The sequence below is a fragment of the Neoarius graeffei genome, chromosome 22 (genome assembly GCF_027579695.1).
Source record: "Neoarius graeffei isolate fNeoGra1 chromosome 22, fNeoGra1.pri, whole genome shotgun sequence".
NCBI lineage: Eukaryota > Metazoa > Chordata > Actinopteri > Siluriformes > Ariidae > Neoarius > Neoarius graeffei.
Window position 1 is genome coordinate 11,590,362 of NC_083590.1, and position 24,391 is coordinate 11,614,752.

At 44.7% G+C, this 24,391-nt stretch overlaps 1 protein-coding gene across 1 annotated transcript; it reads right to left on the reverse strand.

Annotated features, from left to right (window-relative positions):
- Positions 1–3,664: 3,664 nt before the first annotated feature.
- Positions 3,665–19,038, reverse strand: csdc2b (cold shock domain containing C2, RNA binding b). Its single transcript, XM_060904005.1, has 4 exons — positions 18,832–19,038; positions 11,864–12,172; positions 9,621–9,743; positions 3,665–5,507 (listed from the first exon to the last, which is right to left on the reverse strand). The coding sequence occupies exons 2-4, from the start codon at positions 12,019–12,021 to the stop codon at positions 5,345–5,347; spliced, it is 444 nt and encodes a 147-aa protein (XP_060759988.1). The 5' UTR covers positions 12,022–12,172; positions 18,832–19,038; the 3' UTR covers positions 3,665–5,344.
- Positions 19,039–24,391: the final 5,353 nt, after the last annotated feature.

The following is a 24,391-nucleotide window of genomic DNA, read 5'->3' on the forward strand; positions in this document are numbered from 1 at the left end:
AAAATGCGTTACTGTAGATTTAAAAGACTTAACTGGACACAAATTAACTGAATAAACACCTGAAGGGTTTAAAGGAACAGTCTGGACACACAAAAAAATTGCTAAAATAAAAACGTACAGTGTTTTTATCCTTCTCTCAAGCATTAGTTGAGTGAAATTTGTGTCACGTTTAATTTTGCACTGGAGATCTGAGTGAAGTAACGGAAATAATAGAAGTGTATAAAGCCAGTATCTCACTGGGCTGCGACAGCTTGCGAACGTCATTTGCGAGAGAGTTCCAAAAGTGTCTTGAAACGTTCACGGGGCTTCTCAATTTCCTCGCATGAGTCGCAAAGTGTCGCTCCTTCGTCGCTGAAATTTTGAACATGTTCAAAAAATTCGTGCGACAAAATTTAGCCGTAAAGCCGTCGCGAACCCTTCTCGCATCAGTTTCCGTGAGGCTTCCTCTACTTCCCTGCCTGCCGAGGGAAAGCCAGGCTGCGACTAGCTGGAGACGCAAAACAATTGCGGTAAAAATATGCAAATATCAATTCAGTGTGATTTCCAAGTGAAAATTGTTGCTAATTCGCATATTTTATCGCAATTGCTGGGTCTCGCAGCCCAGTGAGATACTAGCCTAACCTCCTTGAGCTAGGTCTTCATTATTACTACACATGAGGGAAAGGAAATGATGTCCATGCAGTCAACGTATAAAATGAGACACCAGTGTATGACTTCTCATAACGGAACTGATGTAAAGACATCTTTCTTTCTGTAATAGCCATGTTGGTGCTGCCTCGTCTCGTCTCATCTATCCATCATGTACAGTCTCGTCTCATCTCATTATCTCTAGCCGCTTTATCCTTCTACAGGGTCGCAGGCAAGCTGGAGCCTATCCCAGCTGACTACAGGCGAAAGGCGGGGTACACCCTGGACAAGTCGCCAGGTCATCACAGGGCTGACAGACACAGACAACCATTCACACTCACATTCACACCTACGCTCAATTTAGAGTCACCAGTTAACCTAACCTGCATGTCTTTGGACTGTGGGGGAAACCGGACCACCCGGAGGAAACCCACGTGGACAACATGCAAACTCTGCACAGAAAGGCCCTCGCCGGCCACGGGGCTCGAACCCGGACCTTCTTGCTGCGAGGCGACAGTGCTAACCACTACACCACCGTGCCACCCTTTTAATAAATATATGCGTGTTAAATTTTAACATTACTGCAATGTTCTATTATTGCAATACATTTTTTTTCTTTTAGTAAAATGTATGTGCGCGGACGCACAAAGATGGTGCCAAAATTAAATGAAAAGTCATTTGCATTTTGTCTATTTAAGCATGCAACAGTGTCAAAAATAAAAACGAAATCAAAACATGGTTTTGCCATTTCATGGCTATAACTAATTAAAATTTAAACACCAACACAAAAAAGACTTTGGATGAGCTCATGAAAAGCCACGCATTAAGGAGTTCCCTTAGAACTGACAGACAGGAGGCTGAAGTGAACTGGAAGGGGAGCGGAGTTGAAGATGCTGAGATGTTCACTGGGAGGGACAAATTTGGACAGGATTAGAAATGGGCAGGTATATTAGTGGGACAGGACATGTAGGGCGTCTTGGAAAGAGGTGAGCTTGAGATGGTTTGGACACGTACAGAGGAGAGATCCAGGGTATACTGGGAAAAGAACAGTGGAGATGAAGGAAAAGAGGAAGCGCGAAGATGAGATTTATGGATGATGGCTGGAGTGACAGAAAAAGATATGGAGGACAGAGGGACATTACCCGCTGTGGAGACCCCTAACGGGAACAGCCGAAAGAAGAAGTAGTTGTTCCTCTGGAAATATTAGGAAGTAAAGCGAGGAGTGTTCATGAAGCTCCTCATGAAGCATTTTCTCCAATAATATTATGGTCCCTTATGTGGACCATGAGTTGTATACGTGTGTACGTACACTGTCCAGCCAAAAGAATCTGCCGTTTGGATTTAAATAAGCAAATACTGTCGAAGAGTGTTTGATTGGATCGTTACTGCAGTGATTAACGTGTTTCAGCTACAGCAATGCTTTTAACCCGAACTGATGCAGTGAGTAGCTTCTCATTTCTTAAACAAGCATGATGGAAGACGTATCCCGTGCTCAAGGGAAAGATCCCGGCAGTTGTTATCCTGCTGGAATTCTGTGAGTTTAGCAGTAGGTTTGTTTTTGGAGGTTTCAAGTTTAGTCTCAAATTCCAGCATAATCTGCAAATGAACTCCGAACAGATGCTCTAACAAACAAAAGATAGGTTACTCTATGGGTCCATGTGGCTGCTGCTTATAAATAAAATAGCTTTCTGATACCATGTGCATACAGTAAATATAGCATATGTGAATGATTGTCTGTGTCTATGTGTCAGCCCTGTGATGACCTGGCGACTTGTCCAGGGTGTACCCCGCCTTTCGCCCGTAGTCAGCTGGGATAGGCTCCAGCTTGCCTGCAACCCTGTAGAAGGATAAAGCGGCTAGAGATAATGAGATGAGATATTTTTACTTTATGAGGCAGCAGCCACAAAAATGAAGCGTAATCCAAAAATGAACAATCACGAAAGTAAAATATACCAGGTGTCTGTACTTTTATATTATTCTACTCTTACCTCTTACAGTTTCCAAAACTGAAACCTCTGAACCGAGGCTGATATACACACGCTGTCACCACGACCCAAATTCTTATTTCCTGGAAATGGCCCGGCGCAAGAGCTCAGTGGTCTCAATGCTCTTTTCGACAGCTTCCTGTAACAACTCAGAAGTGCGTCACATCTCCATCACACATGGGACCACTGGCCGAAGAAGGCGAGGAAAGGGGGACAACCTGGAGTAGATTTTAAAACAGGAACGCACTTTCCTTCTGTAATAAGCATAAACATACCTGAAAGCGGGCGGCACGGTGGTGTAGTGGTTAGCGCTGTCGCCTCACAGCAAGAAGGTCCTGGGTTCGAGCCCCGGGGCCGGCGAGGGCCTTTCTGTGTGGAGTTTGCATGTTCTCCCCGTGTCCGCGTGGGTTTCCTCCGGGTGCTCCGGTTTCCCCCACAGTCCAAAGACATGCAGGTTAGGTTAACTGGTGACTCTAAATTGACCGTAGGTGTGAATGTGAGTGTGAATGGTTGTCTGTGTCTATGTGTCAGCCCTGTGATGACCTGGCGACTTGTCCAGGGTGTACCCCGCCTTTCGCCCATAGTCAGCTGGGATAGGGATAGTCCAGCTTGCCTGCGACCCTGTAGAACAGGATAAAGCAGCTACAGATAATGAGATGAGAAGTTACTATTGCGGACATTTAGCGAACTTCAGCTAGCCTTTGCCAGAGACAAAATGGATCGATTTTTAGTACCTAAAGCTACAGTGAGTGAGGAGACAGAGTCTGGGCCAAGCAAAAAAAAAAGAAGGAAGTATGACCACGATTATTTAAAGTTTGGATTTTCATGGACTGGATCTGAAGATGCTCCACTGCCACAGTGTGTTGTCTGCCAAGAGGTGCTAGCTAACGATGCTATGAGATGTTTAAAATGTGTAAAACAAGATGTTTTGAAAAAAAAAAAAGCACAGATGTTTAAAATGTGTAAAAGAAAAAAATGTGTACAACAACCATTTTTTAAAAATACGAATGGAACATTAAGTATAGCAACAACAAAAATTGTAAGGGAGGGGCTGTTGTTTATTTGCTCTCTGAGGGGGGGCTGACTCTCCCACACTTTGAAAACCCCTGGTCTAGTCCATTTATTTTGAATGGTGAACCAAATACACTCACCGGCCATTTTAATTGGAATACCTGTATGCGCATGCGCGATTGTTACACTCTTACATTCTTCCAACACGATGACACAATGGCTACAACCTCTATGAGACAGTAGCCACAAAAACGGTACCGTCAGGAAAGAGAGACTGTTTTATCCGAATCAGGACTAATATCAGAATAAATAAACCTGTTGTCATTTAGAGCTGCACTAGTACACAATCAAAACAACACCTGCTGACCAAGCCGGGGTGGGTTTCCCAAAAGCCCCTTAACGCTAAGAGCATCTTAACTAGGAGAGTGAGTATTCACGGTCACGCTCGCGCTACCATTTACCGATGATCTTTGTGCTATGATGCTTCTGGGAAACCCACCAAAAAGAAGTAGTAGTACTCACATAAATAAAAGTGCGTCACAGGAGGGTGACTAATAAAGTTTTATTTTTATTAACTCTGTTTCACACATAAATGACGCCTACACTAGCCACAGTGACCGTAGGGAAAAAGTGCTCTGAAATTAAACTTTTTTTTTTATATCTAAACTAACCATGTTGTCAGCAGTTGAGTACAAAAACATGATCATGATCAAATAAAACAAAAAACAACAAAGCATAGAAAAGATGCATAGAGATTTTCTTGTTGAAACTGACTGACTACATGCAGAATCGAACTTAAATCAGACACGATCAACTAAAGAGTTTCTCACGTGAGCTACTTTCACCACCGGGTTTCTACCCAATGATGAGTGAACTACAGACACGACGACGGTACGAACGAGACGTTTCGGGACTTGCTATAGTGATCAGTACAAGTGCGATGCGAGACCGACTGGGTTCGTCAAAACAGGACGAGAAAATCCTGGCGGTTGTTTACCCTGAATCACTCCCGCTGGAATTCTGGGAGGTGGAATTCTGGGAGTTTGGCAGTAGGTTTGTTTTTGGGGTTTCAAGTTTCGAGTGCAATCATATTAGTCTCAAATTCCAGCATAATCTGCAAATGAACTCAGAACAGAAGCTCTCCCCCAGAGAGAGAGGGGGAGGGGGAAAAGATAAACAAATAAATAAATAAACAAAAACAAAAACAAAACAGAGGCCAAGGATTATGACAAGGGCTTTGATCTGATGACTTCAGGAAGTCCAGAGTCATTACTTCGTCTTTCACAGTTCGGTAAGTTTTTAGTTTAACCATGATTCCCTTCTTTTCTTTACGTTTGTCGCTCTCTTCCTGTTCATGCGTATCCGTCAGGAAGTTACTTTACCATTTCCGTAAATCTCTGAATCTCTCAATTCTGCTGTCTTTCTCTTTTTCTGCTTCTTGTTGCGAGATAACAAAAATCATATAACTTGCCTTTTTATTTCTAATAATCTCTCTCTCCCTTTCTGATCCTGACTTTTCCCAATCTCACCTCCATTCTTGCATTCCTTCTCCTTCCTCATCCTACCTCCTTCCTCATCCTACCTCCATTCTCCTCCATCCTGTTTCCACTTGCAGTGTTCCTACTTCAAAAAAAAATTAAACAACAACAAAAAAAAGAAAAATAAAGAACTCCCCGATTCCGCTCCAGGCCAGGTCAACCAACAGCAGGCCGAGGTGGAGCCTACGAGCTGATGATCTTCCCGGACCAGGTCTCGTGCTTCGTTCCAGGGTTCAGGTGTGTGATGATCACCTCCACTGCTTGCACCTTCTGGTTCTTGGGTGGGATGGGACACACTTTATACGTCACCTCGTCGCCCTCCACGGGAACATACTCGCCCTCGATGCTGCATGGAAGAGAAACCGATTGTTCATGCTCTAAAGGGAAGCTGCTACAGAAATGCCAACTGATCTTCAGCTACGGGAGGCGTAGACATCCCGAGCAAAGCAAAGTGGGCGTGGCTAGGAATGTAATTAGAAGCAGAAAGATGTTGCAACTGTGAATGACCGGTTTTAGGAATCCGTTTGTAGTCGTAGCGCCTTCTACAGGCTTGAAGTGTTTAGGATATAGTAACTCTGTACAACCGTGGTGAGCAGAAAAGCATCTCAGCATGCAACAGAGACAGAACAACACATTGGGTTCCACTCCTGCAGCCAAGAACAGGGATCTTAGAATCAAGAACGAGTTCCTATTAAAGTGCATATCCTGGACCAATTTTTTTTATATATATATATATATATATATATATATATATATATATATATATATATATATGAATATGAATGAAAGTATGTCCCTTTACACACTCATCCAGAAGGGTAATTTTGCACAAGGCCGTCTGTCTACAGCAGAAAAAAATAAAATAAAACGCGTCTGGAAAAATCCCAAGAGCCAGATTCGTGATGTCACCTGCGGAAGCGCCAGCAGGCTGCGCGAGCTTTGCACGGTTTCAGTGCACAGCCTGTGTAGACCAAGCACTCCTATTTCTCTCTCATTGTCCTAGCCTGGCTAACGCGACTTCAAAGCTCTCCGAGCTATTGGTCTGGCCAAGATATTAAGCCCAACCGTTTCCCAGAGCCCGTGGTTGACCCGCCTCCCTGAAATGCCTCAGTTTCCTACTGGTCAAAGCCAGAAAAGGCTGTGACAAAGCTTAAACCAATCACATCATTCTTTCCTCTGACGTATGCGACGCGACGGGGCTAACTGGTAGATTAAACTCTTACCGAAGCCGGTCGGGAGCAAGGCGAAAACGTCCTTCCTTTCAATAAATACCTCCAGGGCTGCTCTTTGCTCCGTTTTCAATGAGAACTTCCCGTTGAATGCTTTCAATACAGCATCTATGCGTAATAGATGCGGAAGCGTGAATGAAGCGCTTCCGGCATAGATTCTGTAAACAATCTATGGCTTCCGGTCGCAGTTCTACTACGTCAGTGCCTTGAACACGCCTCTACCCAGGGCCGTTGGAGATGCTCAAAGTTGACTGGTTCCCGATTTTTCGGGAGCTTGGAAGAGCTGTAGATAGCTTGCCTGGCCAGACTACATTGTCCGGTCTTTTGGGAAACGATGAGTACTAATCCCATCAAGATTGGTGCTGCTACACCCTCCTACGATACATCCGTTAACCATTTTAATAATTACGCGATAACGTTGAAGAAATTTGCAGAAAACCACCAGGTTGTTTTCTCATAAACAAACCAGCGCTGGCGTAGGATTCAGAAGGAGGCGTCCTGCACGCGACGTCACGAAAATCAGTGTTTGCCGGGAAATCCAAATGGCAAGTTTTTTCAGAGGCGGACCAATTCGCCTCAAATGGCTCGATTTCAACTGAATTTTTCTGGTATTGCGCAAGGTAAAAAAAAAAAAAAATTGCAGAGAATGCAGAATGTGACAGATATTTGACCAAAGTTGAATATAAAATAGGAGAATTACATTGATCTTGCTCCTGAATTTACCCGTGATATGCACTTTAAAGTGGCCGGTGTGTGCGCGCGCGTGTATAATAGATATAAGAAATATAGCCAATCACATTTTAGAATCCATTAAGGAGTGCGTTATACTGGTTCGATGTGTTTTACTGGACAGGATCAATGTTTTTATCCCCTAAAGACCTTCTCCAGAATTTATTAAACTAACAACAGAGTGATTTTCATGCGATACCATGCACTCGTGTTTAGTATGCGGAGTGTAACAGCAGCGAGTCTCCAACTTCCTGTTTAACATGTCCAACAAGGCTGCAGACACTTAAAGGATCCTGTACTCTCAGTTAGATTTATATTCTTAGGTTTGTAAACATAACCTCTTTAAGGCTCTTTCTGTGATAAGGGCTTACAAATGCCATGTGCCAGGTTTGTGGTTGTGTAGCATGAGTGAGAAAAAATAGAAATGAAAAACAAATATATTTTTGTGGTCATTGTATGTCTGTTAAATAGTAATGACAAAATGAGCAAAGCATCTTGTTGGATTTTTAAAAAAAATTTTTAGAAACCCATTTTGTGACAAAACTGGTGCTGGTATTTCAATCCAATGTCACTCTAATAACATCAAATTTAATTTTTACTCTCGTGTACTGATGGAAAGGCTTCAACTCAAAGTTAAACATGGAAAAATGTTTTAATTGTAACTCTTCCCAAATCCACGTAAGCACCGATCAAAAATCGCGCAACATCCTCCGTCCGACCAAAGTTACGCTCGTTCAGATATCATTTAAAAGGCTAATTTTTAAATTAAATAAAAGCCAGGTGTGTATGTATATTAAACAGATATAAATATGCTTGCTATTGAGGTTTTTGGCAAAAAAAAAAAAATTCTGATAACTTTTATTTGGGTTTAAATGTACGATCGTAACCCTCTGTCGAACAGGCGCCACTCAGAAGTGTTAAGACTGAGCTAACGAGGTCATCGGGATCTCCAGACACACCCATTTGATGCGATGTCACTGCGCGAGACAGCCGGGACGCACGTCATGGCGGCGAGGAAGGTGAAAGTCGTAGTCTGTCCAACAAAATGACGGCCGTGTTACATGCGTTACGCACCACTGACTCCTGTAGCTTCAATTTATCAATGTTTTATGAACAGAATAAAGTTCTTTTTTATTTCTCAGGTCAAATAACCTTATAAAGGTACATTTTAGCGTGTTACCAGGGTTGTACTCTGGCTCCGATCATTTTTCCTGGGTAAAATCTACACTACCGTTCAAAAGTTTGGGGTCACTTTGAAATGTCCTTATTTTTGAAAGAAAAGCACTGTTCTTTTCAATGAAGATCACTTTAAACTAATCAGAAATGCACTCTATACATTGCTAATGTGGTAAATGACTATTCTAGCTGCAAATGTCTGGTTTTTGGTGCAATATCTCCATAGGTGTATAGAGGCCCATTTCCAGCAACTCTCACTCCAGTGTTCTAATGGTACAATGTGTTTGCTCATTGCCTCAGAAGGCTAATGGATGATTAGAAAACCCTTGTACAATCATGTTAGCACAGCTGAAAACAGTTGAGCTCTTTAGAGAAGCTATAAAACTGACCTTCCTTTGAGCAGATTGAGTTTCTGGAGCATCACATTTGTGGGGTCGATTAAATGCTCAAAATGGCCAGAAAAATGTCTTGACTATATTTTCTATTCGTTTTACAACTTATGGTGGGAAATAAAAGTGTGACTTTTCATGGAAAACACAAAATTGTCTGGGTGACCCCAAACTTTTGAACGGTAGTGTACATGGAATTTAGCTAAAACGGTTGGAGCAGATTTTATGCATTTTTTAAATTCTTTTCCTTCTCTATCAAGAAGAGTTCCTATATTATTATTTCTCTGAAAAGTCATGACACTGACTATTTTCGTAAATCTTTTGGCTCAAAAATTAGTTTACACGCGTGACGCCAGATTTTCACGGTTGTCTCCTGGGAGACTTATCCCTGCTTATGACGTATATGCCAGGGTAGGATAACTTAATTATAACTCGTATTTAAAGCTCTTCTTGGAGTTTTATATTTTGAGTGGCATGTCACAGTAACCCCTGATCATAGAAAGAGCCATAACTCACTTTCAGAAAGCGACAGTGAAGGTGTTTCTGCAAAAGGTGGTGGTTGTTTTTTGAGGGTTTTTTTTTTAATCCTGTGGACATTTCTGTATTGTGTGTTCGGGGTCATTATCTTGCCTTCGATCTTAACTTCCTGGCAGAGGCAACCAGGTTTTGTGCTGAAGTGTCCTAACATCAATCCTCACAAGAGCTCCTGAGCTACCAGCCCTGAAACGGCAATGATTTTCGCCAGGCATGTTCAACCAATGGTGCTCACGGCCAAAATATTACATCTTAGTCCGATCTGAACGTAACGTCCGAGTGAAGCACCTTTTCAAAAAACAATACATTCTCATGAACATGATGTGCGTTAAAAGAAAGAACATTACTCAAATCATGATCACTTCTAGTCTTTTTTTTTTTCCCCTGGAGCTATGGACTCACTCTGAGATGTGGACGAAGATGTCTTCTCCACCGTTCGCGGGTCTGATGTACCCGTGACCCTGTGACCTCGAGAAGTTCTTACACACGCCCTTAAACATGGGACCTGAGTTCGCCCGCACCGTGCTGGAGACACAGGAGAAGACGATGACAGAGTTAAAGACACACACAATACTGTACACAAACCAACCAGAGCAGATTGTTTGTGTGTGTGTTACACAAACAACACCTGTGTAATCTCATCTCATTCACATCAAGTCCACCTCGATCCTATCCCTGTTAACCGTTCACAGGTCACTTCGACTTCGAGGACACTTTTTTTTTTTTGTTTTCCCATCCCGTGGACATTTCTGTATCGATTCAGATGTGTCTTCAGGGTCATTATCTTGCCTTAGGTCTTAACCTCCTGGCAGAGGCGTTTTTGTGCAAACAACTATCCCCCGACTACTAGTGTGACTGATATGCTAAGGGAACTGGGGTGGACTGATCTTGAGTCAAGAAGGACATCATCTAGATTAATTTTAATATACAAGATGTGTCACGGACTTGTTGATATCAACGTAAATGATAATCAGGCTTTCGTCTAAACGGGGGAACAGGGGCGCTGCGCCCTCTTACTGACTCCGTGAAAACATCCCAGCAACACTACGTGACAATGTGTCTGATCATCAAATACGTTATAATTACTCCAAAAATATTCCAAATCATAGTAGATACACCGGCAGACGGTGCAAAAACAATCCGAATTGGCGTTTTCCAGACTGAGGCGCCATGTTGTTTAGTTGTTTACTTGTCGCGGCTGCTCTCGCGAGATTTGACATGGGTTACATACAAGGTCAGCTGACTTGTAGAGCGAGATTTCTCGAGACTGAATGACTTTTCACCCACCGGCGCGGGAGCTTTTGACAGAAGTAGTTTGCGAGTTGTTTTTGTTGACACTTGGGCATTTAAAGATGTCATCCCGCGGCACGAAACGGAAGAAAGCCAAAGACTGTCCGGGGCAGAAGAAGATTACTTCTTTCTTTTTCAATGTTAACAGACAATTTGTTACAATTTCCCTCTCAGATAGCCTCAGAATGTCCCATTGGAGCATTTTTCAAAGGCTTTGCACGGCGGGGGGGGGACAACCGGCACCATCTCCCCCCCCCCCCGCTTCGCTCCCTCGCCATGGTGAGCGCCCTCATACTAAATTTTTCTAGAAAAAACCCTGATAATACTGGAGTCAGTACCTGTTCAAGTCATAATTTTAAGTTCAAACAATACAAGGCTACTAAGGGTGTTTATTTTTATTCTTTTTGTTCCCCCATTACACTTTCAAATCGTCTGCCAAGAAACGTACCTGAAAGTAGTTCTTTAGAAACGTTTAAATTTAAGGCTCTTCAATACTTCACTGATTAATTTGTCATGGTAGTCCTGGGTCTGTTTTTAATTTTTTCGTGGTGTTTGTTTATAGCATGCATTTTTACAATGTGTATGTATATATAGGGTTTTTATAGTAGTTTTGTTTAATAGTTGGTGTGATGTCGAATGACTCGCCAACTTAATGTCGAGGACACGCCCATTTGTAGCATTGTTTCAAGCTGAAGTGATAAACATTTAAGCATCCCTTATAAAAAACTTTCATATACTTACCTTATTTTATTTAAATCACCGTCTCTGGTACTATCCTAGACTTTGTTCATTTATACATTTATAAGTGCAAATAAATATAAAATCAGCAGCTCTTGAACCAAATTGCTGGTAGCACGGAGTAATATTTGCTGTTTAGTCCATTATTTCATTACCGAGTTAAAAATAAACACGTTCTTTACAGCTGTAAACAGCATAAAATTTCGGGTAGAAAAGCCTAAATATACCATTTTATTTCCATTTGACTAAGATGTAAATCTGGTTTATGGCTTTAAAAAAAGGTGAAGGAAACAGGCTTTATGAATAAATAACACCACTGAGGAAGTGTAAACACGGTGAAGATTTTTTTTCCTCAAATTAATTAACAAAAGGAAAAGTTAAACAACTCCAGGATAAAGTGCTTACTGAAAATGAACGAATAAACATTAAATGTTAAATCTGCTGTTTTTCATACGCAGACGAAAAACAGCATCTTTTCTGCCAAACCAATTTTTAGCGTCATCTTCCTGGATCTGACCGCAGCTAATGGAAACACGGATTGATTGTGATTTCTTTTGGGAAACAGAAAGCCAGAAAGTGTCAATGACTGTGCAATATTGTGTGTGTGTGTTCCTTACGCAGAGTAGGTGCGCGTGCGCTTGGTGGGCAGAGGGCTGGGCAGCTCCCCTGCTTTCTCCCACACGCGGCTGCCTTCCCTCATGAAGGGGAACGAAATAGGACGAGACCCTGAGCTCGGAGAGCGCAAGGACGACTCGTTCAGCTCCGGTTCCGCCATGCTTTGAGCACAAGTGTGTGTCTTCACCACTGGGTTCGTTAGACCTGGGTGAAGCTGGAGACTCTGAGGTTTCTTTTACAACTGGTCACAAGCTGAGCTTTTAGGATTAATGGTGACCGGACTTACACACTCCTTAATCCTGGCAGAAATCCTGAAGCACACAGAGACGATAAAGATGAGATCCAATTATCGTTATTATTAAATACATAATATCAGTATCATGTAATATCTACACCTAAAACTCAACTCTGTCCCGATTTCAGTAAAAAAAAAAAAAAAAAAAAGTGTCCTGTGTGTTTATAATCACTGGCTGACTCGAGTGTTCCAGAAGTTTCCACTTCATGGCAGGCCTGTGCCTTGGTGGTTCCTGACCATCTGAACCAATTTCCTCTCAGCTGAGGGGGATAGTTTGGATTTTCGTCCAGCAAAGCGGCTTGGCAAAGTGGCTACACCTCCCAATAATTGTTTGAACTGATCATGGAATCTGCAGATGTTTAGAAATGGCTCCAAAATTGGGATTCTCTTTCTCGGATCTGCACTGAGCTCCTTGGACTTTCCCATTGTACTGTGTGTTGGTCAATCCAATGAGTGCTCTCAAACAAACTCTTTTTATGTTGTGCTCAGAGAAGCTACCAGTTGTAGTCAATCATCACTGACAGGAAGTTAAGACATTTTTGAACTTTCAGGACCATTGAATTAATCATCTAAGTGGGTGTGTGTATATTTTGGACCCCGTGTTGATTTAAAAAATTCTAATGACAACTATGACATTCAGGATGTCTTCTGAACATAACTATAACTTTGGGCAAGAGCCATATGTGATCATCTGCTTCATGAGGTATTGACCAACGTGAGAATTTCTATCACAGTGTTTTCACTGTCGTGTGGAGAGTGTGAGCTGTAGTCAGGTAATAAAATTTCTCTTGTGGGACTGTGTATACCAAGCCTGTTTAGCCTCAGGTTCTCCTGCTTGTCAAACAGCCTGTTCAGTCCATGCAGGCAGCTTGTTTTTAGTCCAACAGGGAGGAAAAAAAACTGTTGTCGGCTGCATAAACAAAGCCACAGTGTGTGCTACAGTACGGTGGTGTGTTGACATGCAGGCTGCCTCGCCCCCACGTGAACACACAGGACAGCGCACAACAGTGGCCATTGTGTCCAGGACACAGCGAGCGATGCTTTTTCAGTCACTCTCATGGAGAACATGCGGTTCAGGATAGTACATGTACACACTGAGTAACTTGTGGTTTTATAGCCAATTTAGTGCCAAAACACTAATAACCAAATTACTAATTAGTGGTTAGCATATGGGCACTGGTGGGTTAGTGGGCTATTGATGGGAACGTAGTGAGTTTCAATCCCAGCACTGTTGAACCAGTGAGCAAGACCAGACTAGTGTGTATGAAAGGGGGGTGGGGGACGGGTAACAGCCATTAACAGGAAGAAAAACTTAAAATTAGCAATGAGTCACGTTCTTGGTCGCATTTGAAGCAGGAAGTTTTACATCCAATCACAGTCACAAAATCGGACAATTTAGTGAAATCCCCATAGTTGTGGTCTTGAAATAAAATCCTCCATGTCCTCTATGAATCCATGTCCGAGACAGAGTCAAGAGCGATTAAAAACGTGGTCAATTCCAAGACGAGCTTGTCAAAAAGTGGTCTTGAGTACTACAAGATTAGTAAGTGGTTCATGGTTCTAGACAAGACCAAGACCTTCAAAAAGTGGTCTTGAGACCAAAACCAGTCTCAAGTACTACAACTCCAGTAAGCAGTTCTTGGCCAGCAAAGTGTCAGTGCTGCTTTCGAACCTGTTTCCTGTCTCGGAGCTGGCCGGATCCTTGTCTGTCAGAATACAAAGAACTGGTTCAAGATTAGGCACCAGCTCCGAACCAGTCCTTACACTGCCTTGGTAGAAAAGTGGTATGGGTCAGATTTCGCCTCACTTGCAGGTCACTTTGGATAAAAGCATCCACCAAATGCTTCCTGGTACACCGTTAATATTACCCTATCCCGCGCTGCTCTTCTAATCCGTGCATTTTGTAAGCACAAATGCAAACAGTCCAAGCGTGCATGTTTGAGCAGGAACACAGGTACAACGTCATGGGGTCAGTGACCGTAAAAGGATCAGGACAGACATGGACATGCTGCGGTGAGTCATTAAATCATTAAACCTCAGTGGTCAAAATACAACAACTCACTTAGCAGTTGAAAGACAACAAATAAGAGAATAAATAAGATGAAGGTACTCAACCTTGACACGTGCACTCTAATGGATAACATCCGAGAACCGCACTAGTCGCCAGAGGACTAGCTCGCTACAACGTAGCTGCCCTCAGCAGATAATTGCCAGCTCATGGAACGTGGCGGTAGTTATACCTTCTTCCAGAGTGGTCATAGCAGCACTGAACGGCGCAAGGCAGACGTTGGATTTGCTGTAAAGTCCCACCTCACCCAGAAAATTACCAAACTCGCAGACGGCATCAACGATCACCTTCAGCTCCCACTTGGAGGCAAGAAGAACGCAACGTTGATTAGTGCTTATGCTCCTACAATAGATAAAACGTATCACTGAGGCCCAGAAGACACGAGCTGTGCGGAAGGCTCGAACTATCGCCACCCCGACTACAGCACCTACCCATGTGTGCAGACGCGCAGCTTGTGAACAGGCAAGGCAGGCAACTGCTTGGGGCCCCCGAGAGTCGGGGTCCAAGGGCTTATTTATTTTGTTTTTTTTATTGTTCTTTACCATTGTATTTTCACATTTGGAATTAAAAAAAAACTTTGGTTTCATACATTTTTCGTTGGTGTCAGATTATTTATAACATATTGGTGATGAACACTGGTCAGAAGGGCCCCCTGGAAATTTTTGCTTGGGGCCACAACAGACTCTAGAATCGCCTCTGCATGTGTGCATACCTTCAAAGCCCGGATTGGCCTCATTGGTCATCTCCGGACCCCCAACCACCACCCACCAAATTGAAGTCATGGTCATCTTCGACCTCGAAGGACAAACATCAGGTCCAGTCAAGTCATTTGTATAGAAGAAGAAACCTTTATCTGTCACGTGCACACTTCAAGCACAGTGAAATTCATCCTCTGCATTCAACCCATCTGAAGCAGTGAAGACGTGCGCATACACCCAGAGCAGTGGGCAGCCACACCAGAGCACCCGGGGAGCAGTCAGGGGTAAGGCCGCCCCACGTCAACCTAACTGCATGTCTTTGGACTGTAGGGGAAACCGGAGCACCCGGAGGAAACCCACGCAGACACGGGGAGAACATGCAAACTCCACACAGAAAGGCCCTCACCAGCCGCTGGGTTCGAACCTGGAACCTTCTTGCTGTGAGGCGACCGTGCTAACCACTACACCACCGTGCTGCCCTATAGCGCTTTTAACAATAAACATTGTCGCAAAGCAGCTTTACAGAATTTGAACGACTTAAAACATGAGCTAATTTTATCCCTAATCTATCCCCAATGAGCAAGCCTGTGGCGACGGTGGCAAGGAAAAACTCCCTCAGACGACATGAGGAAGAAACCTCGAGAGGAACCAGACTCAAAAGGGAACCCATCCTCATTTGGGCAACAACAGACAGCATGACTAATATATATAAGCCTAGTCTCGCAAGCGAGCAAAATACAGAAACAGCTAAACAATTAGAGAATGCTAAACGTATAAAATAAATTAATGATTAAATATTATCTCCGGCGGCACGGTGGTGTAGTGGTTAGCGCTGTCACCTCACAGCAAGAAGGTCCTGGGTTCGAGCCCCATGGCCGGCGAGGGCTTTTCTGTGTGGAGTTTGCATGTTCTCCCCGTGACCGTGTGGGTTTCCTCCGGGTGCTCCGGTTTCCCCCACAGTCCAAAGACATGCAGGTTAGGTTAACTGGTGACTCTAATGCCGCTTTTCCACTACAAACGCGGCTGAGTCGGGCTGAGCCGTGCCGTGCTGAGTTGGGCTGAGTCAGGCTGAGCGGGGCTGTTGGAGTTGCATTTCGACTACAACCGCGCTGAACCGTGCTGGCTGGAAGTGGGTGGACACATTGGGTGGAGTTAGCGAAAGTGGGTGGACGTCAGGTGATGTCGTTAAGCAGCGCAAACAGTGACATCAGTGATCTTTTAAGCGGTAGTCTCATGACCCGGAGAGTAAACAATAAACATGGAGGACATGGAGTCGTTAGTGTTGCTGGTCTTGGTGCTGTGGCTTGTTGTCACCGACAACGCGGACAGATACTGGCAAGAGCGTATAGATGAGGCGAGGCGCATAAGGCTTCAGAAATTCTCGTAATTCATAATTATTCTCCTTCCGGGTTTGCGGTGTTTACAGATCCCAGCGCGCTCGCGGGGCGTGTGTGGGCATGTGAGGACACTCCTCCTCACCAATCAGTGCACAGGGGAGTGTCTGCTCACGCCCCCAACCTCACTCGGCACGGCTTGGCTCGCTTCAGCCCCACTCCAAAACGGTGCGAGTTTTAGGGGCTAAGCAGGGCTGAAACGAGCTGAGTCGTGCTGGTTTTTGGTAGTCGAAACGCGAGCCGTGTCGGGCTGAAGTGAGCTGAAGCGAGCTGAAAAAGGGTAGTGGAAAAGGGCCATAAATTGACCGTAGGTGTGAATGTGAGTGTGAATGGTTGTCTGTGTCTATGTGTCAGCCCTGTGATGACCTGGCGACTTGTCCAGGGTGTACCCCGCCTTTCGCCCATAGTCAGCTGGGATAGGCTCCAGCTTGCCTGCGACCCTGTAGAAGGATAAAGCGGCTAGAGATAATGAGATGAGATATTATCTCCTTTTTTCTTTTCGTTTTTCGTATTTGTTTATACGATGTTCGTTCAATTTGTTGCATGTCATTTTGATGCTCTGTCGCCACTTAGCATGATCAGCAACAAAGTCAGACCACGTATTGAGCAAACCACCAACTTTTAATAAACTTCTGCAATTGTCTTTAAAACGTAATCTTGGACGCCCGACCGTTCTTGCACCTTCTGCTAATTCACCGAACATTAGCACTTTGACCATTCGAGTGTCCTCCATCCGAGCAACATGTCCAAGCCAACGTAGACGATTTTTGGCGAGGAGGACTTCGGTATCCTTTGCTCCGGCTCTTTTCAAAACTTCTTCGTTGCTAACGAAGTTATCCCACTCGATATTCATGATTGATCTGAGGTGTCGTTGTTGGATAGTGCGTAGCTGTTTTATTTCATGGCCGTACAATGACCAAGATTCACTTCCACACTGAACGTAAACGCTTACTTTTGTTCTTATGGTTAGATTGTGGTTGTCGAAAACTCGTTGTGTCAGTCGCCCATAAGCACTTGATGTGTTCTGTATACGTGTGATCAGCTCCTGCTTCAGAGTGCAGCCTTTCGAAACATAACCGCCCAGGTATTTGAAGTGATTGACGTTCATCATCAATGAAAAAGCATGACTATAACATTAACAGTGTTAACATAGTCAGCTTCGTCGATGCTATAAACCCCCCACTTGGACATCACCTGTCCACGGTTAAGGCCTCTGCATGCTCTTGCGACAAGGCTTTCGCAGATAGCTTTTCGCAGACAGTTGTAATTTATCGTTCAGCGGGGAGTAATAGGCGTGCGCGATGTTCTTCACCGCCACAACGCAAGGGGGCGCGAAGTCGCTAGGAGTAGTTGGTGGGTGTGGTTAGTGGAGTGTTTATCCTCCGGTTACTTATAATGACTAGAACTGGAGTCGTATAGATGTACGTACTTCCTCACTTCCTCAATCAACCGCTCTTCGTGCTGCTCCATCTTCGCTCGTGTTTTTAAAAATGCCAGTCGTGAAAAGAAAGCAAACCAAACCGGGAAAGTAGGGAAGCGGAAGTGCGTGTACAGTGGATGTAGAGTGGACCAATCAGAGCCCTCTTGTCTGCGGTGCTGTCTGCGAGGCTTCTGCGGTGGTCACAATTTTTGGGAGGTGCGCGCAGAGCGTCTGCGAAGGTGGGGGGGCTACGCAGACACTGTCTGCGACGCCGTCTGCGAGGACTGGGTTGTCAGCATAAATTGGCCTTATTAGAGCCCGCCAGAGTCTGACGCCATAACCAGCCGGGGTTGTGACGTCAGTGCAATGAGAATAATCAAAAACAGAGACAAAGGAGTCATGACTTGGCTTGCTAGATATACAGTAAACCCTAATGACAGCTCATATGGGGTATGATAGGAGTTCCATGATGGCAGTGCAGTGTTTATGAGCTGCCAGTGAACCCACCCTGACTGAATTATTATTATTATTATTATTAATAAAACACAAACGTGACGAGAATTTAATCCATAAAAGCACGGATTTATTACCTCAGCCCAGATATTACGTTTAGTTTTAGCTATAATCACAAAAACAAATGATGATATAATGCTAAAAACACAAGAGATGAACAGGCTGCTCAAAGAGAACACACAGCTGCACTTTCTGCTCGTTAAAAACTAAAAATAAACAGTTTAATGTGTAGGTTTTCCACATAATTCAATTTGTTTGGTTCATAATTTGATTTTCTGTGAGAAATGTGGGTGTATTTATGTGCGCACACACACACACACAGCGCCATGTGTAGCAGCTCCTCTGTGGAAATGTGAGGCGCATGTAGCTTAGCAACATCAACCCTTTCGAGAATGTTCCTGCGCGCGAGACAAAAAAAAAAAAAAGAAATGATGAGGGAAAATAAACTGAGATTAGAAATGATATTTATCTGAATTGGTGGGAAAAAAATAACATTTATTCTTTTAATTTTAGTCTTTCAATGTGAGAAATCAAAACAGCGTCTGTTTTTTAAAAGAAAAAGCATCCCATAAGGCTACTTACGCGTTTTGGGGTTGGTCTTTTTTTGTTTTTTTAAAGATGTCCGCTCACTGAGGCGTGAACCGAGCTCTGGATTCACTCGCCTTCTTACACACACTGTTATGTAACCCTAACCCATCTGTGTGTGTGTGTTTTCCCGTGATGGTACGCGAGAGGAGAGGGAAAGAGAGGAAAGGGCTGCGTCCCAAATCGCATACTCATACTGGGAGTCAATTCCCAAAAAAGAATCGATTCCTCCGTATCATACACTGGAACCTGGGAGTCGATTCCATACAGCGAGTTTCATTTGATTCATCTCTGATACAGCCCTATGGAGCACTTGCATGTGACGTCACAGCCGATCCAGATTGTGACAGACGCCATCTTGTCGGTCAAACGCCATATTTCCGCCTTCTACTTCTACTTCTGCTTCTACCTTTTCTTCTGGAAAAACCTCATCTCATCTCATCTCATCTCGTCATCTCTAGCCGCTTTATCCTGTTCTACAGGGTCGCAGGCAAGCTGGAGCCTATCCCAGCTGACTACGGGCGAAAGGCGGGGTACACCCTGGACAAGTCGCCAGGTCATCACAGGGCTGACACGTTAACCTAACCTGCATGTCTTTGGACTGTGGGGGAAACCGGAGCACCCGGAGGAAACCCACGCGGACACGGGGAGAACATGCAAACTCCACACAGAAGGGCCCTGGCTGACCCCGGGGCTCGAACCCGGACCTTCTTGCTGTGAGGCGACAGCGCTAACCACTACACCACCGTGCCGCCCCTCTGGAAAATCTACTATATACAATTCTACTACAACGGCTGCGGCTACAAGCTCTCCCTACCTCATCTCATCTCATCATCTCTAGCCGCTTTATCCTTCTACAGGGTCGCAGGCAAGCTGGAGCCTATCCCAGCTGACTACGGGCGAAAGGCGGGGTACACCCTGGACAAGTCGCCAGGTCATCACAGGGCTGACACGTTAACCTAACCTGCATGTCTTTGGACTGTGGGGGAAACCGGAGCACCCGGAGGAAACCCACGTGGACACGGGGAGAACATGCAAACTCCACACAGAAAGGCCCTCGCCGGCCCCGGGGCTCGAACCCAGGACCTTCTTGCTGTGAGGCGACAGCGCTAACCACTACACCACCGTGCCGCCCCTCTGGAAAAACCTACTATATACAATTCTACTACAACGGCTGCGGCTACAAGCTCTCCCTACCTGTGCACGTTTTTTATGTTTTTTATGTGTATTTTTGTGTGTTGCTCGTCTGTACCGGACTTCAATATCCACTACAACCGTATGGACTTACTGGACATTGGTTTCCAGCAGAAAATGACGGTTTGTAGCGATTTCCATCGCATGCACAACATTCCGGACGAGATAGCGAGACCAGCGGGGTCTCCGTGGATTGCTATCGGAAGTAAAGCGAAGGAGGCGGCACCGGGAGCGGAAGCAAAAGCGAGGCTGTAGAGCCGGCCTGTTGACTAAGCTCAGAAAACAGCCACTCAAACCTCCACTGCTAAGCCTCTACCTCTCCAACGCCAGATCCATGGTAAACAACACGGACGATTTGGAATTACAGCTGGAATTACCTTATTCTATTCTATAATCGGCTGGTCAGTGCTATACTCAATACTTAAGTGACTTGCCCATCCAGTGAGGATTATTTTCTTGTTTACAAGATGCCACATCTGAGTCGCTGACAAATCCTGAATTTCTGTAAAGATAACTGTCCAGAGATTTATAAGCACGCAGTGCTTCACCACTGAACAGCGAGGGAAAGTTAATGAGGTAATTATACACGTCTGGGTATTCCACCTCTGGCAGTTCAACATCCACTGACACGGTCGTGAAAACTCCGTCCGGTAAGCCATAAGGGTCACTAATCTGTAGATCGTTTATTTTAGACATATATCTAGTTATCTGTTCATTAGAAAAATGAGCCGTGTAGTCCGTCGGTTGAAATTGATCCATTCTGTACATGAGTGCAGCAGTATTCAGCTGTGTTTTTTACCGACAAGATGGCGGCTGTGTACTTTCCGGTCACGTGACTACAAGATCTCTATACTGTATGGCCAAAAGTATCCGGATACTTGAGCATCACACCCTTATGCCTCACAGCAAGAAGGTCCGGGTTCGAGCCCCGTGTCTGCATGGGTTTCCTCAGGGTGCTCCGGTTTCCCCCACAGTCCAAAGACATGCAGGTTAGGTTAACTGGTGACTCTAAATTGACCGTAGGTGTGAATGTGAATGGTTGTCTGTGTCTATGTGTCAGCCCTGTGATGACCTGGCGACTTGTCCAGGGTATACCCCGCCTTTCGCCCGTAGTCAGCTGGGATAGGCTCCAGCTTGCCTGCGACCCTGTAGAACAGGATAAAGCAGCTAGAGATAATGAGATAAGATATATGGGCGGCACGGTGGTGTAGTGGTTAGCGCTGTCACCTCACAGCAAGAAGGTCCGGGTTCGAGCCCCATGGCCGGCGAGAGCCTTTCTGTGCAGGGTTTGCATGCTCTCCCCGTGTCTGCATGGGTTTCCACCAGGTGCTCTGGTTTCCCCCCAAAGACATGCAGGTTAGGCTAATTGGTGACTCTAAATTGACTGTGAGTGTGAATGGTTTTCTGTGTCTATGTGTCAGCCCTGTGATGACCTGGTGACTTGTCCAGGGTGAACCCCACTTCTCACCAATAGTCAGGTGGGATAGGCTCCAGCTTGCCTGTGACTCTGAAGAACAGGATAAGCAGCTACAGATAATGGATGGATATATATAAATTTACCAGCTTAAGGTCAGTCCATATCATGAAATACCGTGACCGAGGCCTCTGGGCTGAAGAAAAATGAATCTTCTTCTTCTTTTGGCTGCTCCCGATTAGGGGTCGCCACAGCAGATCTTTCGTCTCCATTGCTCCCTGTCTTCCACATCCTTCTCTACCACACCTGCCACTTTCATGTCCTCTCTCACCACATCCATGTATCTCCTCTTTGGTCTTCCTCGTTTTCGTTTGCCTGGCAGCTCCATCCTCAACATTCTCCTTCCAACATGCTCTGCATCCCTTCTCAAGATGTGCCCATACCATCTCAGTCTCATCTCTCTTAGCTTAATCCCCAAGCTCTCCACATGTGCTGTCCCTCTGATGTGCTCGTTCCTTATCCTGTCCAACCTCGTCACTCCCATCACAAACCTTAACATCCTCAACTCCGCCACCTCCAACTTTGCCTCCTGCCTCTTCGTTAAGGGTACGGTCTCCAACCCATACATCACAGCTGCTCTCACTACTGTCTTATACATCTTACCTTTCACTTTTGCTGGGACTTTCCTATCACAAATGACTCCCGAGTAGTGGTTAGCGCTGTTGCCTCACAGCAAGAAGGTCCGGGTTCGAGCCCCGTGGCCGGCGAGGGCCTTTCTGTGCGGAGTTTGCATGTTCTCCCCGTGTCCGCGTGGGTTTCCTCTGGGTGCTCCGGTTTCCCCCATAGTCCAAAGACATGCAGGTTAGGTTAACTGGTGACTCTAAATTGACCGTAGGTGTGAATGTGAGTGTGAATGGTTGTCTGTGTCTATGTGTCAGCCCTGTGATGACCTGGCGACTTGTCCAGGGTGTACCCCGCCTTTCGCCCGTAGTCAGCTGGGATAGGCTCCAGCTTGCCTGCGACCCTGTAGAAGGATAAAGCGGCTAGAGATAATGAGATGAGATGAGATGAGATGAGAAATGACTCCTGAAATCCTTCTCCAACTGCTCCACCCTGCCTGCACTCTCTTTCTCACCTCACTATCGCAGCCCCCATTTTCCTGCACAGTTGACCCCAGGTACTTGAATTCACCAATTTTCTTTACGTCTACTCCTTGCATCTTCACCACTCTCATCCCCATTCTCATTAATGCACATGCATTCTGTTTTGCTACTGCTCACCAAATTAATCTCATCTCATCTCATTATCTCTAGCAGCTTTATCCTGTTCTACAGGGTTACAGGCGAGCTGGAGCCTATCCCAGCTGACTACGGGCGAAAGGCGGGGTACACCCTGGACAAGTTGCCAGGTCATCACAGGGCTGACACATAGACACAGACAACTATTCACACTCACATTCACACCTACGGTCAATTTAGAGTCACCAGTTAACCTAACCTGCATGTCTTTGGACTGTGGGGGAAACCGGAGCACCCGGAGGAAACCCACACGGACATGGGGAGAACATGCAAACTCTGCACAGAAAGGCCCTCGCCGGCCACGGGGCTCGAACCCAGACCTTCTTGCTGTGAGGCGACAGCGCTAACCACTACACCACCGTGCCGCCCACCAAATTAATATATTCAAAAAATAAATATATTCTTTACCAGCTTAAGGTCGGTCCGTATTGTGAAATACCATGACCGAGGCCTCTGGGCCAAAGAAAAATGAATATATTCAAAAAATAAATATATTCTTTACCAGCTTAAGGTCGGTCCGTATCATGAAATACTGTGACCGAGGGCTTAAAAATACTACTTTAAAATAAGTCAGTATTTTCAAGACCTCGGTCACGGTATTTCACCATATGGACCTCTCAGCTGATAAATAATATCTTTATTTTTTTCTTTACCAAATTCTAACAGAAAATGAGAGTGCCCGAAAGGGAATCCATATTTAGAACAAACCTGCTACAAGCTCGTCAAAACCACGCCCTGGCTGCTTGTGGACGGTTTCCCTTTGCGAAAACCTCAACCAACTGCTGTTTATGGGCCACAAGGACTTCTCTTGACTTGTTGAACTGAGGGTCCGTGAAGATATTTAGTTTCGAGCTGGACTAATTCAGATAGCGCTGGATACTTCTCTGGAAAGACGTGAGCGAGGACGGCTCGTACACATCGCCATTTTTCTTTGTTGCGGACATGAAAAAGTTGCACAGCAACATGTTTAGTTTTTTGCCAGGTATGTCTTCCACCTTTCGACCTTAATTTAGGTTTTGACAGAACTTCCCAAAGACATTGAGGTCGTAGGTCGTCTTTTTTGTTGTATTTTCCGCCCTTTGCTCCTCAATAAACTGCTGGATTTGCTTGGCGTTAGCAACAGTTACAGGTTTTTGGCTTTCTCCTGAAATGTTCTCTTTTATTTCATCTTCATCAGGGTAGTAAAACTCGCTTTCGCTGTGAACGCTGTCATTATTGCTATCCATGCTGTAAAATTAATACTATTATACTGAGAAATGCAAAAATAAATGTTGACAAAAAATTGCTACTATGTTTGTTGTTGTTGTGAACAAGCGAGTCGCCGAAGGTCCGCAACCGGGGTCCGTATCGTAGGATTTCGGACCGCTCGCAAGCCAATCAGAGCACGGGATTTGATGGAAACCGGACCGTGAAAAAAATAGAGGATATAATACGGTCACATGAAGATATGAAGTTTATCTTCGAGTGGTAAATGTATATATATATTTTTTTCAACACGAGAAGATTAAAGAAGAACTTTACTCATCACACACTTGCAGTGTTGGGTAAGTTACTTTAAAAATGTAATTCGTTACAGTTACAAGTTACCTTGTTTAAAATGTAATTGTAGTGTAACTTTTTCAATTACTTTTAAAAAGTAATGTAACTAGTT

What these genes read in the sequence shown, in the direction of transcription:
- csdc2b (XM_060904005.1), bottom strand. Translation starts at nt 12,021, where the DNA reads ATGGCGGAACCGGAGCTGAACGAGTCGTCCTTGCGCTCTCCGAGCTCA. An exon ending in CGCACGCGCACCTACTCTGC is followed by an intron (nt 9,744 to 11,863) that starts GTAAGGAACACA and finishes CTGTGTCTCCAG; the next exon opens with CACGGTGCGGGCGAACTCAG. An exon ending in ATCTTCGTCCACATCTCAGA is followed by an intron (nt 5,508 to 9,620) that starts GTGAGTCCATAG and finishes TCTTCCATGCAG; the next exon opens with CATCGAGGGCGAGTATGTTC.